The 17753-nt window shown below is 54.5% G+C and overlaps 1 protein-coding gene across 1 annotated transcript; it reads left to right on the top strand.

The window, feature by feature from the left end:
* Positions 1-321: 321 nt before the first annotated feature.
* On the top strand, positions 322-12546 carry CIBAR2 (CBY1 interacting BAR domain containing 2). Its single transcript, XM_044922072.1, has 7 exons — positions 322-341; positions 1304-1538; positions 3229-3297; positions 3372-3473; positions 4439-4543; positions 7244-7357; positions 12025-12546. Exons 1-7 carry the CDS (start codon positions 322-324, stop codon positions 12544-12546), a joined length of 1167 nt encoding a protein of 388 aa, XP_044778007.1.
* Positions 12547-17753: the final 5207 nt, after the last annotated feature.

The following is a 17753-nucleotide window of genomic DNA, read 5'->3' as shown; positions in this document are numbered from 1 at the left end:
CCCCTAAATCTGACCTCTGTCCAGTCCTAGGGAACCCACACTGCCTGGTTCCGCAGAACCTCCACCCTCAAACGAAGGGTACCGGGCTCTCTGGGACCCCTCCCCCCAGCCAATGCGAGGCTGGGCAAGGCTGGCCTGGGGAGAGGTTGCCAGGCAACCAGCTGGGGCTCCTCCCAGGGTGGCTGTGGGTGGCCATGTTGCCTGGCAACCAGGTGGCAGCGTCCCTTGAGCCCAGCCCACACAGCTGCGCCCAGCCCTGCAGGACCCCTGGGGCCCTGGCCTTATTCCCCTAGCCTAGGACAGCTGGTGCCTCCCGTCACAATGAGCATTGTTCTCTACAGGTGAGTGGCCCTGTGCTGGCCTTGGCTGGGAGGGAAGGGGAAGCAGGGTTTGGGGGCCTGATGTACCAAGAGAGATGGGTAAAGGGTGCTCACCCCCACCTCAAGGTCAAGGGAAGCCCAGGGAAGCATCCAAAGTCTGACCTCTGCTTCCCCAGCATTATTGCCCACAGCTCTGGGGTGGCCAAATTCAAAGGATCCATCCCCTCTTTCCCTCATCTGCTCACCTGGGAAAGCTCTCTTCGTGCCTCCAAGCCCACCAGACACCACGCCCCTGTGGCACCGTCCCTGATCCTATCAATGCAGTCTTACAGCTTTGCCTGCCCCTTACCCATTTGTTTTGGCGCCTGGTTCCTCTGAGCTTTGCAAACTCCAGGGTGCCTCTGAACCACTCCATGTGCTTCTATAAAAATGCAGCCCCTGTTGATAATAACCGGGAAACCATGTTTGCCCCGAGAGGAGGGCCTATGGGAACTCTCTGTACTTTCCCCTTAGTTTTTCTGTAAACCTAAAACTAGCCCCCCAAAAAAGTTTATTAATTTTTTAAAAACCTTCAGGGTTCAGAGAAGGGAGAGAATCTCAACAGCTTGGGGGGGGGGGGCCTGGAGCAGAATCGGCAGATTTTGGAGGGAGGGGGCCATTGCAGCCAGGGATGGTTGGAAGACAGAATAACTCCCCCAGGAAGATCAAAGCCCCAGGAAGGGTCCCAGGGAGGGTAAGGCTGGATTTGGAGCCAAAGCACCCTTTGCATTCCTTCCAGCCATTTGATCAGCCTTCAGGTCCAGCTGGTCTCCCAAATCTGCCTTGATAGAACCGTGAGCATTACTGGGGGAGTGGGGAGCAGGTACCTGGCAGGGTGCTCGACAGCTAGGTGGCGGGTGATGTGTAGGTGACCCCTGTGTCGCTGTCCTGACCTACCTGGATGTCACGGCCCAGAACAGCCTCTCAGGCCCCCTCCTCCCCAGGGACAGCCAGGTGAGGGTGATGGAGAACACCGTGACCAATGCCGAGAAGTACTTTGGCCAGTTCTGCTCGCTGCTGGCTGCCTACACCCGCAGGACGGCTCGGCTGCGGGACAAGGCTGACCAGCTTGTCAAGCAGCTCACCGACTTCGCCAACACCGAGAACCCAGAGCTGCGGGCCACCGTGAGGAGCTTTGCCGAGGACCTGGCCAAGGTGCAGGATTACCGGCAGGCCGAGGTAGGCGGGGTCGCCCAGGAGGACGAGGGTGGGGGTCTGAGGGTGGGAGCCGCCCTGCGGGGGCCACACCTAACAAACACCTCTTCCAAAGGCGTCCCTGAAGGGTGGACACTCACACCACTCCCTCCCTGGGGTCGCGCCGCCCTTTATGGGACTGAGAGCCTGGAGGCTCTGCGGTGTTGGACACAGGCGGACAAGGCAGGGGGCCCAGGAAGCCAGGCCTGAGGGCTGCAGCTGTGGGCTCTGCGAGTCCCAGGCAGGAGGCACATTCCAGGGCCCAGGACCCCCAGAAATCCTGGCGGGGGAGGGCGAGGAGGCAGCGGGGTATTAGGGAGATGACTAAAAATACACACCTGCCAACCCAGGAAAGCCCTCTGTGTGACGGCAGACAAGATCCAACCAGCTCTTCTTTTGAATAAGCACTAAATGAGACACCCTGCGGGCGATACATAGGTGTCTGCATTCAGAAACCTCACTCCCCGACACAGTCGTGCAGAAACCACCCCTCGCGCACCGTCTCAGGACAGGCGACCAGATGGCACCGTTGGTCCCACGGGACTTCCGAAGTCCACCTGTCGGCAGGGCGGCCACCTGTGTCAGCGAATCGCCTCTCTCCCAAGGAAAAGTAAAACTTCTCCTATCTCTGGGACCAGCAGGTCGTCAGAGCTTGGAGCCAGGCCCCAGAGCAAACTCCCCGGACACCTGCCGTCCTCCATGTTTGTGTTTCAAAGAGATACCTGCCGTGCCTGGCTTGTAAACCATCAAGAATCTTATTTAGCTTTTAAAAAGATTTACATAAGTCCCAAAGACACAGAGAAAGGGATTTACAACCGCAGGTTTTCTAAAAGAAAATGCTGTAAGGAAAGCAAGGGGAAAAGTCTCTTTTCCTTTTGACTCCTGGGAAAATTGTTATTATTTAAGATTTGTGTTTACCCCAGCAGGGTCATAAGCCTTGACAAGGAGAAGGAAGGGGCTTGGTGGGGATTCCAGATCCCCTGGCCCATCTGGCAAGCCAAGATTTCAGGGGATCCCCCTGCCACTGGTCCTCAAGGCATTAGCCTCACCTGCGAACCTGTTAGAAATGCAGAATCTTGGGTCATGCTGAGGACATGCTGATTCAGACCCCCTGGGGGTGGTGGCCGGCAATCAGGGTCTTAAGGGGCCCAGGGGAAAGGTATGGGAGGGCTCCTATGTCTGGCTCAGTTAGGGACCAACTCAGGGGTGTGAGGCATCCCCCCTCACAGATCCTGCTGTGCCCTTGGGGGGCTGCACAGCGCGCTCAGCTCAGGCAGCTCTGAATCCCAGGCTGTATTGTGTTCCAAGTGAGTCTATCTAGTCCCTGCAGCGAGGTCGTAAGGCAGTCTGGGGAACTGGAATTGCAGTGACTCCCAGTGAACTGTCATGACACCCTCAGTGGGCACAGTAGTTATACCCATTTGATGGGAGAGGTAACAAGCCTCGTGAGATGAAATGTATCACCCCAGCCTTTGGGAAGCAGAGCCCTGAGCGGAGGCGGGGGCTCACAACCCTCTAAGGGGCGAGGGAGGGTGTCTTGTGCTTCCGCAGCGCCCCATGGGCTCCTGTCATGCAGCACGTGGCACTCTCTAAATGCAGGCCGGAGGCCCCACAGGCTCCACGCACCTCCCTGGTCCTGTCTGCTCTGACTCTCTGTGTGTCCATGCTCCCCCAGGTCGAGAGGCTGGAGACCAAGGTCGTCAGCCCCCTGAAACTGTACGGGGCGCACATCAAGCAGACACGGGTAAGTAGGGGGCACTGCCCGACGGGGTCTGGCCCACCCAGACATCCAGGAAACAGCCCTCCTCTGTCCTCTAGGCCGAGATCAAGAAATTCAAACAAGTCCAGAAGAACGAGATCAAACAACTGGAAAAGCTGGAGAAACTGAGGCAGAAGTCCCCTTTGGACAGGCAAATGATCGTATCCTTCCCCGGAGGTCGGGCCTGAGGCTGCTGGGCCAGGGTGGCCATGACCACTGTGAGAACAGCGGTCCTCTGGGTCAGGGCTGCTGGTTAACCTGGCTCCTTAACAGCACCTTTCTCAGTCCCAGGTGAGTGCCCTAGGGCTGTGCGGGAAGGCAGAATCTCATGCAGGTGACGAATGACCTCACAAAACAGTTAGGTGAGCTTTTACCTGGGCAGGTATGTGCAGAGCCTGGCGCTCAGGATGCAGGTCAAAGGTGCAGGGCAAGCAGTGGGCTGGGGGCTCTGGAGACCTGGGTTCTGTCCCCTCGTTCATACTGATCAGTAAGCCAGCAAGTCACCCCCCTTCATGCCCCCACCTCCTTATCAGGGCTACTTACTGAATGCTCACTGGATGTGGGCACCTCTAGCCTCATGCCCATTGTCTAGATGGGGAAACCAAGACCAAGAAAGGGGAGCTGCCCAAGGTCACAAAAGGGAGGCCAGGGGCGAACCTGGAACTCCACTCTGAGGGTGTCTGACTCTAAAATCCAGGTTCTTCGTGTGCCTGGCGAGGGGTAGGGTCAGATGAATTACTTAATTACCTAAAAACGTTCCACATGCAGGAATTAATTATTATTGAAAGTGGAGCACCTGTTATAATAGCTCAGCAGGTACCCACTGTTTAATTCCTACGACAACCCTGCAAAGCAGGTGTTATTACTGCCCCCTGCTTACAGGGAAAAGGAACTGAGGCTCAGAGAGGTTTAGTGACTTGCCCAGGGTCACACAGCCAGGAAGCAGGTCCATCCAAGCAGTGCCTGGCCCTTTCACCATGGTCCTATTTGGTCTTTCCTTCGATGACCAAATTGGCAAGAGATGTCCATGAGGCAGGAGATCGGACCCAAAAGAAGAACGGAAAGTGACCCAGAATAGTGTCTAAAGGCCAGAACCACCCCATGACACTTCTACCCCTGGAGCCAGGCAGAGACCAGTGTGCAGAGGGCCTCAGCGGATGCCAGCCGCACCACCCACCAGCTGGAGGAGATGATCGACACCTTCCAGAAGCAGAAGCTGAAGGACCTACAGGTAGGCAGGGTCGGCCCTGTGTTAGAAGTACTCTGGCCTCACGTACAAGTGTTTTCATACATGTGCGTGTGTGTGCATCTGTGTGTGTGAGCATGCACGCACGTGTGTGCATGGCGTATGTGTGAGCACATACGTGTGTACGTGAGCAGGTGTGTCCTGGGCTCCCAGGACAGTTCATCTTGGCCTAATCCCGGCTGCAGGGGGAAGGCCCTGCCTCTGAGCGCCCAGGCCCAGCTCCCCACCGGGAGAATTTGGCAGATTTTGTCCCCCACCAAGTCCCCCGCTTTCCACACAAGGACCCACAGCATTTGTTCTGACCTCCTCCTTTCCTTGCCCTTCACTGAGCCAGCCATGTTTAGGTCAGCCGGGGGGTACAGGTGATGCCTCCCTCCACACCCCCGCCCCCTGCGGCGCAACCCAGAATCCTGGGCCCAGAGCCCCAGCTGGTCACAGAGATCCCTGCACCCACTCTCGACACCCGCCCCCCACTCTCAGTTGCAGCCCCAGGATCTCACAAAAGGCGGCTGCAATTCGTCACTCCTGGGTTAAATGCCCTCCCATGACTTCTCTTACTCTAAGGATAAAGGTAGAAATCCTCCCCAAGCCTCTGGAAGCCCCAGCCCAGCCTTATCTTGAACGCATCAATCAAGCTCAGGTGCACCAAACCCCGAGACACACCTCAGTCCCTTTCCACAGGCTGTGCCCTCTGCCAAGAAGGCTTTGCCCTCACTCTGCATCAAGTTAACACCTTCTCATCTTCAGGGAAACTCACCCGGACCCCCAGTTCAGTCCAGCCCTGATGTTAATTCACTACTCTGCTCCCTCTTGGCGCAGTTATCCCAAGGGGATGAGTTAATTGTATCTTTAATTCACTCATTAATCCAACAAATGTAGAACACACACCTACGATGTGCCAGGCGCTGTGCCTGGAGCTGGGACATCACAGCCAGAAGAGCAAGGCCCCTGTCCTCATGGAGTTGACACCTTGGGGAAGACCCATGACACATGCAAATCATTACGGAGTGAAGAGTGTTGGGGGGGCACCTTGCTCTTCCATGCCTGCCCCCCACACTGCATGTCCGTGCCACGGGGCATGAACACACGGGGCACGACATGGCGCCTGCCTGCCGTGTCTCCGCTGGGTCCCTGCACTGGGTCCAGGGCCTGGCACTTTGCAGTACTCAGGCAATATCTGGGAACTGAATGCACAAGGAGAGAACCCGTGGTGAGGAGAGCTCAAGCATCTGTGTTGCAGGCAGGACCTAAAACTAGCAGCAGGCCATTATTAAGGACCTGATGTTTATGAAGGCCTGAAAGCAGGGTTCTGTGGAGTGCCAGCAAGAGTTGGGGATGAGATTCTTGGCTTCCACAGTTAGGGACCAACAGATGAATGCAGTTTAAAATAGGCATCCTTTAAACTTTGGGGATTATGTTTGTAAGAGGCACTTATCCAAGCCATCCCTGAGAGAGCCCTCCCAGTTCTGAAAGAGCAGAAACTCAGAACTGGAGGTAATGTTTATCACCGTATCGGGTCTAGGTCCCATGTCTAATAAAGAGATCGTATTTACAAAAGAGCTCTCTGGCTTCTGTGAAAGCATGTAAGTGATGCTTTCATACGGGGGTTCGCAGAGCTGAGCGTGCAGCAGGAATCTCCTGGAGGGCTGCTTAAAACACAGATCCCCCAGCGATGGGTTCACCCGGGAGTCCCATTCCATGGGGCTGGGTGGGGTTGGAGAATGTGCATTTCTGACAAACTCCCAGGTAGGGCTGGGGCTGATTTGGGGAGCCCAGACAGAACTGCTGTGCTAAGAGATTCTTGTAGGGCTTTGTAAACTCGGGCCACCCTTGTCCCCGCTGTACAGATGAAGACGCTGGGGCTCAGAGAGGATCGGTCATTTCCTCGGGCCATATGCCAGTGAGTGGCAGGAGAAGGCCTGGGCCCTGCCTCTTGATCTGCAGAGGTGACCACGAGGCCAGCCTCCCAGGGGTGGCCGGGGAGGAGCCAGGAGGCAGGTGTTGCCATCCGTCTTGGCCCCTCTCCCCTCTCCTCTCCTACGCTGGCTTGGGGACTTCCTCTGAGCCCGCCCCTCCACCAGGGACTTCCAATGTTTGTGTGCAGTGGGGTGTTTCCAAACTGCAAGCTCCCCCCGCCCCAGCACCAAGCCTGTGTCCTGCCGGGGCCCAAAGCAAAGTGGGAGCCTCTGCGAAGGCCTGGCACGCAGTGGGGGCCCTCCCTGGGGCCGGGCATGCAGGAGGAGCTCTGTAAGAGCTCATTGAGCTGAGCAGAACCATCTGATCAAGAGAAGCCAATACTACGTTTTGACGAACTGGCTCGTCAGGTTGTGAGATCCACTCATGGCCCACGGGGGACAGAGGCCGGAGGTTTTGTAGCCATCCCCCTGCAAACACCTGTCCTCAGAGTGAGAGAAGCAAAGGCTGTGCAGATGAACCCAGGTGACAGAGCAGAGCAAAGGACGTCCCTCAGAAAGCCCTCTGCGTTTCCAGAACAATTCCCGTGCAAGGCAGCTTTTGAATGGGAATGTATTGTCTGTTTAAACAAAATAAAAGTAACACGGGCCTATGACCTGTCCCCATAAGAACAGCTAAGACCCTCCACCCCCATTTGTCCATATTCACAATGACCCCAGGACTCCCCTTGTGACAGTGTTGCTTATGTTTTCCGGGCTTCTCTCCCCATAGAAAATTTTTTCAGACTTTGTCACCATCGAGATGGTCTTCCATGCCAAAGCGGTGGAGGTATATTCCAGCGCCTTCCAGATCCTGGAGAGCTATGACCTGGAGAGAGATCTGGAGGTATACCCCTCAAATGCCCCATTTTCTACTTGATGGTGTGGGGTTCAATTTGAGTTTAGGTATCTTGATAGAAGCCATTTTATTGGCAACATTTTGCAATTGTTAGAATTTTGAAGACTCATTCTGATGAATACTTTTAAATATCTGCCCCTGGCTACCAAAACTAGAGGTGGGGGATTTTCCCAAGTCTATCATTCTGGAATATCAACCTGTTCAGCATCACTCAGGTGTTTAAAAACAAACAAATGAGTCAACAGTGACAAAAGGCATCCCAGGCCGATGCTTGCTACAGTTTAGATGCAGACAAAGTGCTTATCATCCCCACCTCATCTGATGAATATCAAGCACGAGCTGATGTATCTGTAACACATTGTGCCAAACCCAGTGCCCTCAAACAGCTATCGCTCACTGTGATTATCTTCTGTGGTTCTGGGGTAGGTGGGCTCAGCTGGATGCTCTTATGTGGGTCTTTCCTGGGTTTTCATCAGTTGGTAGCTGGGGCTGGAGTCACGTTAAAGGCTCCCTCCCCCATATCTGATAGATGATGGCTGTCATCTGGATACAGGACAGGCTTCTTGGTTTGCAGTGTTCGGTGCAAAGTGAAAATGTGGGCCCTTCGTTCAATGATTATTAAGAGTTTCAAGAGAGTGACAGCAGAGTATTAGACCAAACACAGGGCGCCTCTGAGCTCGGGGTCCTGGGTCACTTCCTGCAGGAGCTGTACCCCCACACAGGCCCACCTGCCTGGGTCCACAGGGGTCTGCAGCCCTGAGGCCTCTCCAGCTGGTGTGCGCTTCCTCATAGCATGACAGCTGGTCTACAGCGAGCATCCTGGGGCGCCCGGGTGCCTCAGTGGGTTAAGTGTCTGACTTGATGTCAGCTCAGGACATGATCTCAGGGTCGTGAGATGAAGCCCCGCATCTGGCTCCGTACTGGGCGTGGAGCCTGCTTCAGATTCTCTCTCTCCCTCTCCCCATCCCCAACCTCTAAAAAAAATTTAAAAAATAAAAAAATAAAGCATGCATCCCATGACAGAGGCAGGTAGAAAATGTATCACTTTTTATGACCTAGCCTTAGAGGTAACTTAGTGTTGCTTCTGCCACAGTCTATGGTTTAGAAGTGAGTCAGTCACTAAGGACATATTCAAGGGGAGAATTATATTCCAGCTTCTGATGGGCAAAGTCTCAAAGAATTTGTGGGTAGGCTTTAAAACCACCACATGAGATTAAATGCAGACCAAATAGGCTCTGGTATGCTCACTCATCTCTACAATATTCTTTTTTTTTTAATATTATATTTTTATTTATTTGAGAGAGAGTGAGAGAGAAAGAGAGAGATATTGAGAGAATGAGTGGGGAGAGAGGCAGAGGAAGAAGGAGACTCCCCGCTGAGCAGGGAGCCCGATGCGGGGCTCGATCCCAGGACCCCGGGATCATGACCTGAGCTGAAGGCAGACGCTTCACTGACTGAGCCACCTAGGCGCCCCACTCTCTACAATATTCTTTTAGGGGCAAGAGCAATCTCTAATTTTTCTGTGTGGCTATAGATGCTCCCTAGACTGTCTGGGCCTGTTTCCCCGTCTGTAACATGGGATGATGACGCCCACTTACCGGGCTACTGTAGATTACCTGGAGGAACACACAGGAAGCTCCCAGACAGGACCTAGTCCAGGTGGGGTTCTGTTAGTACCAGCCATGCATTACCTTCTTCCCCTTCCCCCGCCCCCCTCCCCCAGCCCCTTCCTTCATTTCCTGATTGGAAGTAATCCATCCTGGTCTCTCCTGGGCAGGATTTTAGAGCCAAGATGCATGGGGTTTACGGACATTACAATGCTCGGCCACTCAAGGATACCATGCTTTCCCCAGCTGTCCCGTGGGCTCTTACTGGCCAGGTGAGCACTGGGGGTGGGAGTGTGAATCCTGTGCCGAGGGAGAGGCCATCTGAGGACAGGGATTTGCAAGAGGTCCTGAGAAGGAGGCACTGCTTAGAGAGTGTGTAGACCTGCCCTAGGGTCTGACCTGGGCTCGCCCGGAAGTGAAACACAAGTAACACGCATCACCAGGCAGGTGCAGCCACCGTGTGTCCTGAGCACCCCCTAGAGGCATCCTGAAGTGTGTCCACTTGAGAAGCAAGGGCTCTCTGGACAGGTCACTCCTGTTTCCCAGCCCTTGGGCCCATGGGTTTCAGAAGTCCAAATTTCTCAGATTTTCGGAAAGTCAGATGGTACACATACTCCATGTTCTCCTACAAGCTCCGCAAAGCACATTTCTATTTCTGCAGGAAGACCTCTGATGGCTCAACCAAGTACAACAAAGACTCTAAGCAGCCTCATGCCAATCAGGGGAGGTTTAGTCACTCAGTGAGTAGGGGGCCAGGGGGAGCCTTGCCCCACAGTGGAGGCGGCAGGCTTCCTGAATAATTCTCTCTAAAGGCAGTGAAGCAAGTACGGCCCCCAGCTAGACCACCTGGGTCCAAACCCACTGCTCCCAAGCTGTGTGACCTCAGGAAAGTACCTTAACTTTTCTGTGCCTCAGATTCCTCCCCTGCAAAGTAGGGCTAATAACAGGGCCCCCTTCATAGGGTTGTGGTGAGTACCAGGTGAACAAATCTACAGGAAGCTCTTAGAAAGTGCTCGATACTTGTCGCTGCCTTTAATATTACTGATGCTGTGCTGATGACCGTTAACCATTCAGAGGACTCAGACCACCATACGGAGCCAGAGGAGAGATGAGGAGGAGGAGGAGAGCACGGAGCACTCTGCCGAGGAGGACCCCGTGGAGGACCTCAGGGGACAGGGGCAGGCACCCCAGCAATAGGACCAGAGCTCCCCAGCTGGAAAGATGGGGGCTGACCCCAGATGCTCTGGGCTGGGGGCACAGCCCCCCGGGTGAGTCTCGTGTCCTCCGAGCCTCTGTTTCCTCATCTGTGCAACACGGGCAATCTCGCTCACCTGACAGGTCACTCTGGGGATCCACAGGCTTAGCATGGTGCCTGGTACACCATAGGTGCTCAATAAATGCGGGGTGCATCTTAACCTGAATCGTGCCGGGTCTCACTTCCCACCTTATGACCTGCGGACTCGGATGTTTACACCCTTGCTGATGTTGAGAACAGGGTGGCTTCGTCTCCCAGGGCTGCTGTAACAGAGCACCGTGACCTGGGGGCTCCAACAGCAGGAGTTTACTCTCTCACAGCTCTGGAGGCCTGACGTCTGAGATCAAGATGTGGGCAGGGTGGGCTGCTGCTGAGGCCGTGGGGGAGAATGTGCTCCAGGCCTCTCCCCCAGCCTTTGGAGCCTGCTGGCCATCTTTGGCATCCCTTGGCTTAGAGACGCGGCATCCTGATCTGTGTCCTCATCCTCACATGGCATTCTCCCCGTGTGTCTGTGTCCAAATTCCCTCTTTTTATAAAGACACCAGTCTTATGGGAGTAGTAGACCCAGTGTGACCTCATCCTAACTAATTATATCTACAAAGACTCTATTTCCAAATAAGGCCACATTGTGAGGCACTGGGAGTTATGATTTCAACATAGAAGTTTTTGGGGGACATGAGTCACCCCTAACACATGGCCATGATATGCGGGGATAATCTTGGGACCAGGGACACATCACAAAAGTCTAGGGAGGTGGAGCGTTGACGAAGGTGAAGGAAGGAGGTGAGAACCACGATTTTCTTATCAACAAAGGGGGGAACACAAAGCCTTCATGGGATCACTGCAGGATTAACATACTCACCACAATGACTTTTATTATCCCAAATCCAGCTCCATGGCACCTCCTCAGGGAAGCCCACCCTGATTCCACCAGGGAGAACACTCATTCCAAAAATAACTAAAACATTCTACATTTTCTGTGTAGTAATTTGTAAAACAACAAATAGATTACATCTTAAACGTAGTCATGTTTTATACTATATGTTGTATCTCATACTTTTATATGCATATGTACGCACGCACACACACACACGCACGTACACACAAATGTACATCTTCTTCAATCCCAACCCCACTAACGGTTTCTACAGAAAAATGGCCTTGCTTATTCACCCGGTGGGCGAGGAGCCCGGTGGCGCCTGGCACACAGTAGGTGCTTGTCCGTTCCTGCTCTGACCCCAGTGCCCCCGACGGACCAATGGTTCCTAATTCCAGAGCTGGACTCAGGCAGAGCCTTCCTCGACACCATCTCTGTGGATGGTCACTTGGGAAGCGGCAGAAAAACTCAGAGCTTCTCTCTTTGGGGCCCCCAGAGGCAGAGGTGGGAGGTGGGGTGGACAGGGGTGGAAGGAGCGTGACTTTGGGGGCTCTCTGCACCACTGGACTTGGATGGCCCCCCTCCCTGTGTATGTTTCGCTTCCTCTCCCCTCCTCACTGAAGGCGAGCTCGCCCACTGCTTGCCAGAGCAGTTTGTGCAGGTGGCGGCATGGGAGAGAGAAGGCGCGGGCACTGCGCCCGGCTGGAAGGACTGGCCTGGCCAGTGGGAGCCTCGTCCAGGCACAGGAAGACAGGAGCCGCGGCTGCAGGGGAGTGGGATTCTGGGGGAGCAGGAGCATTTCTGGCACTGGGGTGGCAGGGCCCTGAGGCCCCCTGCAGACAGCGCTCAGGCGGCTCAAGGGGAAGCCCTGCTCGGGGCCGTCCAGGAGCCCTAAGGCACTTGCTTCGGAATTTAGGCACGGAGGGGAAAAGCCGCCCTCCGCCACGGCCAGACCCTGCCAAGCACGCAGCAGACGGTGGTCAGGGACTGGAGGAGTCCATACCGGCGGCGTCCACACTGCCCAAAGTCAGCCGCACTCAGTGTGGCCCCGATCGAAGTCCGAGGCGGCTTCCAGGAACAACGCACAAGCCAGACGCGGGTGGAGCCCGAGGAGCCCGCGGAGCGCGAACAGCCAGAGCAGAGAGGAAAGACCAAGCCGCCGCAGGCGCCACGCTCCCCGCGCCACACCACGCGCGCGTCTGTAGCCAGCAGAGCAGCGCAGCTCGGCGGGGTGGACGCGGCGCCCGGCGGCCAGCCAAGCACCCACCGAGCACGGGGCCACGCCTGTCGGCCCATGGCCGAAGCCACGCGGGACACGAGCTCCGGCCACCGACTACGAGCGCCCCGGGTCCGCATCCAGCCCTTCCTGCCCCCGCCGCGTCCTCCCGAGACTCGCCTCTCAGCCGACGCCGGCCATGCGCGGGATGCGGCTCGCTGAGCGTCCTCGCCTCCTCCTCCTCACCTCCTTCTGTGTCCTCACCTCCTCCCCCAAATCCTCCCCTCCTTCGGCTTCCTCCCCTGCTCCTCCCGCGTCCTCCCCTCCTCACCTCCTTCCGCATCCCTTCCTCCTCAGCGTCCTCACCGCCTCCTGTCAGCGGGCACGTGGAGACAGAGCGAAGCGGGAATACGCATGCGCAGTGCAGGGCGGGGTGGGGGAGCTCCGCTGCCCCCTGCCGCCCCCCCGGGGCAGTGCAGGACGCCCAGCCACAGTTCAGTGGCCGCATTGGGGCCCGCTGAATCCCCCAGGTGTTGAAATTCAAACCGAATGGAGCCAAATATCCCATGCCTTATCCAAAGATAGTTAAGGGACAATTAACTGGAAGCCGTACAGAATGAAATGAATGCAGCTACAAACTTTACAACGTACACCAAAATTCACTCAAAACTGTCCACTGATAAATTCCAAATGCAAAACTGTAACAATTCCAGAATAAATACAGAAGACAATCTACACGACCTTGGGTTTGGTGATGAGTTTTAACCCAAAACACCAAAAGACTATCCACACACAGACACAGATTGGTAACGTGTACTTTATAAAATTAAGCCTTCTACTTCCGTGGACGACCTTGTTCCAGGAACCAGAAGACGAGCCACAGACTGGGAGAAAATATTTGCAAAACCCCTATTGACAAAGGATTTGTATTCAAAATATACAAAGAACTCTCATAATTCCACAATAAGAAGACAACCCACCCCATCAAAAACAGGTACAGGGCGCCTGGGTGGCTCAGTTGGTTGGGCGACTGCCTTCGGCTCAGGTCATGATCCCAGAGTCCCTGGATCGAGTCCCACATCGGGCTCCCTGCTCGGCGGGGAGTCTGCTTCTCCCTCTGACCCTCCTCCTTTTCGTGCTCTCTCTCATTCTCTCTCTCGCAAAAAAAATAAATAAATAAAATAAAAAACAAAACAAAAACGGGTACAGGTCTGAACAGACACCTCAGCAGAGAAGATAGAGGGTCAAGCATGATATGGACAGAGGCTCTAGATTACATATTAGGGAATCACAGATTAGAACAAGGATGAGCTAGCATGCATCCCTTTCAGAACTGCTGAGCGCCGAAACAATGACACTGACAGGACCTGTCGCTGCAGGGTGAGGCACAGGGACGCTTCTGTTAAAATACAAAATTCAGCCAAATAGAGGATCTAGTTGGCTTTATTAAGAGACTCATAAATTTGGCAGCAGCATCCCCTCCAGAAAACAGAGGGGTGTCCCCTCAACACTTCCATAAAGTCAGAGGGAGAAAAGTTACAACCCACAGAGAAACACCGTTTGAAGGCCTCACTGTTTAAATTTTATATCTAGTTTTGTGAATCTTGAATAAGACACTTTAAATTTATCCCTATAAAATTTGGACAGAAAAGTCTGGTGTTCTTCTCTCTCACAGGTGGGAGCCCTTCTGCAGGCACAGCCCCCTGGTTTATTTTGTGGGGATAATGACGGCAGGAGCAGCGGTGAGCAGCACAGTCTGAGGTCTGTGTATACCACGTTTGGTTCTCACAGGACCACCTAGGATAGGTGCTATGTTCTTCCCATTTTACAGATGTAGACACCAAGGCTCAAAGGACGATTTGGCAGTTGGTAGGGAGGTGGGATGGGACCTGGCCTCTTTCCTGGGGCTATCCCGCCCTGCCCCATGGTCTTCTGGGTCTCTGTTGCCCTAAGGGGATCCTTCCCCTTCAACGTAGTTGCCTCTGAATCCCACCATTGGCCTGCTGCTGCTGGCGGACTCCCCCGAGCACCAGAGGAAGAGTCAGAGGTGACAGCCTGGGGACGGGAGCGTCCACCACCCAGGCCATCCCTCTATGTTCGGCTAAGAGGGGGTGGCATTCTCCAGACTGGGTGGGAGAACTGGGGACATGGAGGTCAGGCCCTCACCCCATCCTGCCCCTGGGCACCCCTCGGGCTAAGGACCCTTCTCCCAGACCCTTCACTGCTCCCCAGATTCACCTCCCTCATCTGTTTAGGCCAGAGATTTAAACATGGCTACTGACTTCTTATAATCCAAAAAAGAGAAAGCCCAACATTTCAAAAAACATGTCTGTCAAACCACACTGGAAAGGACTGATAAAGGCATCCCGCTCCTGCCAGGTAGGAGATGCCATTGGGTTCCACCTATAACCCCCACCCGAAGCCTCAAAAACACAGGAGGGAGGCAGCTGGGGCTCAGAGGAAGAGCAAGATCAGGATTCCAGCTAGAAGGGCTGGCAGGCATCCTGGAGGCCCGGGCTGAGGTCCCGTCCACGGGCGCCACTCCACCAACACAGACCCCCTGTGCAGACCAGGCGCGGGCTGGCCTTCCGCGGGGCGCTCCTCCTCCTCCTCGAACTCCCACGAGACGCACGCGCATCTGCACAAGACCCTCACGCTCAGCCTAAGTGGGGAAAGCATCTATTTGACCCCAGAAAAAAAATGCTTTCTTCTGAAAAGCTCATGTCACTGAGAAGATTGCCGATTCTGTAAGAAGTCCTCACCGATACGTGAAAACAAAAATTAAACAGACTAGCTTTTTTTTTTTTTAAAGATAATTTATTTAAGTTTCCACCTTCTGACAATCTGAGGTGCAATATAGAGACATAGGTGTTTTATTTTTCTTTGCAGGAAAGTTTTGATTTTAGCACTGTTCTGAGATCTCCCACCTTGAAACTTCCTCAGCCTTAAAATACTGTTTGTAGGATATCACCTGGTGGGACACAGGATTGCGTAATGGTCACACCAAGAACAACTGCTTCACGGAACTCTACTTTGGGGCTGCTAAAGGCAAGCTCTGGGTGTGGCAATGGCAAGGTCAGGGTCCAAGACCAGTTGGCTGAAGGAGAAAACGCATTAATGCACACGTGTAAACCATCCCCGAGAGCCCCAGCAGAGGCCACGGTTTATAACAAAGGTGACAGACGGGCCTTGTGCTAACACATTTACATATTTGAAGGGGATCTATGTCTAATGTCTGAATTTCTAGCATTTCCTAATGTTCAAAGGTTGGGCTTGTCTTCTTCAAGGCGCCTTACAGAAGTGACAGCCCCAGGCTCGCTTGCGACTGCAGGGACGGAGGAAGCTCACCCACGCTGTCTCTGGCACAGAAGAGAATAGGACCCCGCCCCTGTCAGAGCTGACGTGCGGGACAGCGCCCGCGGTACCTTCTTCCCCTGTTTTCACGAGCACATGTCCAAGGAGGGAACAGGTACTAGCCCCCAGTTCTAGGACTGACCTCTGGGTCAAGGGGGATTTACCAATAGGCGGTCCGTTTTAGCTAAAGTGCAGACCCCTTCAGGGGCAGCTCAGGAGGGCTCCAGGTGGTGGTGGGCTCTGCTCTGACTCTGCCTTCTCAAAGCCTTGGAGTCTGGGGGTTAGGCGACAATCCGAGTTCTCCCCCAACTTCGGACACCCTGTGACAAGTGTGTGTGGAAGTGACGGGAAGATGGGCAAACCCAGACCATCCTGACGCTCTTCTGGAAATCACAAGTTTATCCCTTTCTGTTAGTAACCAAGAGCCCGCACGGGGGAACAGTGCCCCACTGGAATCCTGGGGACATGTGAGTCCCCTGGACACAGCTGGGGTGGGGTTCCATTCCCGGGCTCTGGTTGACTAGGGGAGCACAAGTCAGCGCCAAGGAACAGAGCACGCCGGCCCCCACGAGACCCTTCCGTCCTTCCCCGAGGAGTATGAGACTCTCGGGCCCAGTGACAGCAAGGGACACCGATGAAGCCCACCGGAGGCTGCCATGGAGGATGGTCTTAGCATCGAGTATATTTGCTGAAGGTGAACAATCTGAAAAGGACTCCTCCATTTGTTATCTGGTGAACAACACACCCCCTATTCCCAGCCCCACGACGACAAGGACGTATGGGACATATGGCCTGTGTGGTTTTGCCCGAGGTCTGAACATTGCACATTACTCAATTAAGGGTGCTTCTAGCCGATGCAATTCCCTTTTTGGTGAAACTCATCCCCGGGAGTCATAAGGAATAAATGATTTATAGGGAAGCTAGGGGGAGGCAGAGAGACATGAGAGTAAGGGTTCAGAACTACAAGGCTGGGGGACTAGGGGGCAGGAGGAACCCCCACCCGGCAGCTGGCCCTTGACTGAAGATGGGGAGAGAAGAGAGCTGCCTGAGCTGGTCTGAGCGCTGTACCCCCCTCTCCCGAGGCTGGGGCTGGACCTCGCTCCCCTGCGCCCGGCCTCCCCACTCTGGACGACAAACTCTTCTTCCAAAGCTTCCTCACTGTTCTGGGCAAAGGACTCCCGCCCACCCCCCACCCCGGCTGCCAAGTGTCTCCAGTTTTAGGTAATCTGGTAACAAAACTGATCAAACCTCACGGGCTCACCTGGATCCTCCCTAAATAAAAGCCCACCGTTAGGCGGCTGTAACGAGCAGGAGGGTCAGGCCTGCAGCTTTCAGCCCCGATTGGTGGTCACGGTCACGGGGGTTAGACAGAGCCTCGCACACACTCCTTCGTGGTGTGCCTTGCATCCGGAGTCTGGAATGCCAGGCACTCTGTGGCACAAGCTAGTCGCATAAAACATTCCGTCGGGGAGCAAACTCCAAGGCTGGGTCTCCTCTCCCTGGCAATGAACTCTGCGGTCTAGCTGGGCTTGGAGAAGTAGCGCGCACACTGGTTTCGACTCCGCAGAGGAGCACAGAGAAAGGGGAGGCATGCCTGGCTCTTGCCCTGGGCCTCTGTCCACGTCTGCTTGGGGGGTTTCACCGGCTGACCTGCCCCCAGGTGGGCTCTCGGGCTAACCTGAACATCCTAGATTTTAATTTGGGTACAGAACTCAGGAAACGGGACTCTTTTCGGGTCCTCCTTTTGGTAACTTAAGAACTTCTTAGCAAACCCTCCCCCCTTTTTTGGCAACAGGAAAATCATAGTTCACTCCATTTTACTGTACAAATAACTTAGGATATCGGAATCCTGCTCTCCCACCTTTGGTTAAACACACATGCACACACACAGCAGATGCAATCTGAATATTAACGTGCTCCCCCTTACACATCTACCAATATTGCTAAAATTAAAACAAAGGCTAAACACAGAGCTGCATCTTGGGGCGTCCGGGTGGCTCAGTCAGTTCAGTATCCGACTCTTGGTTTCAGCTCAGGTTATGATCTCAGGGTCATGAGACTGAGCTCCGCCTTGG

The sequence above is a fragment of the Neomonachus schauinslandi genome, chromosome 16, assembly GCF_002201575.2.
Source record: "Neomonachus schauinslandi chromosome 16, ASM220157v2, whole genome shotgun sequence".
NCBI lineage: Eukaryota > Metazoa > Chordata > Mammalia > Carnivora > Phocidae > Neomonachus > Neomonachus schauinslandi.
This window is presented reverse-complemented; position numbering and strand designations above follow the sequence as displayed.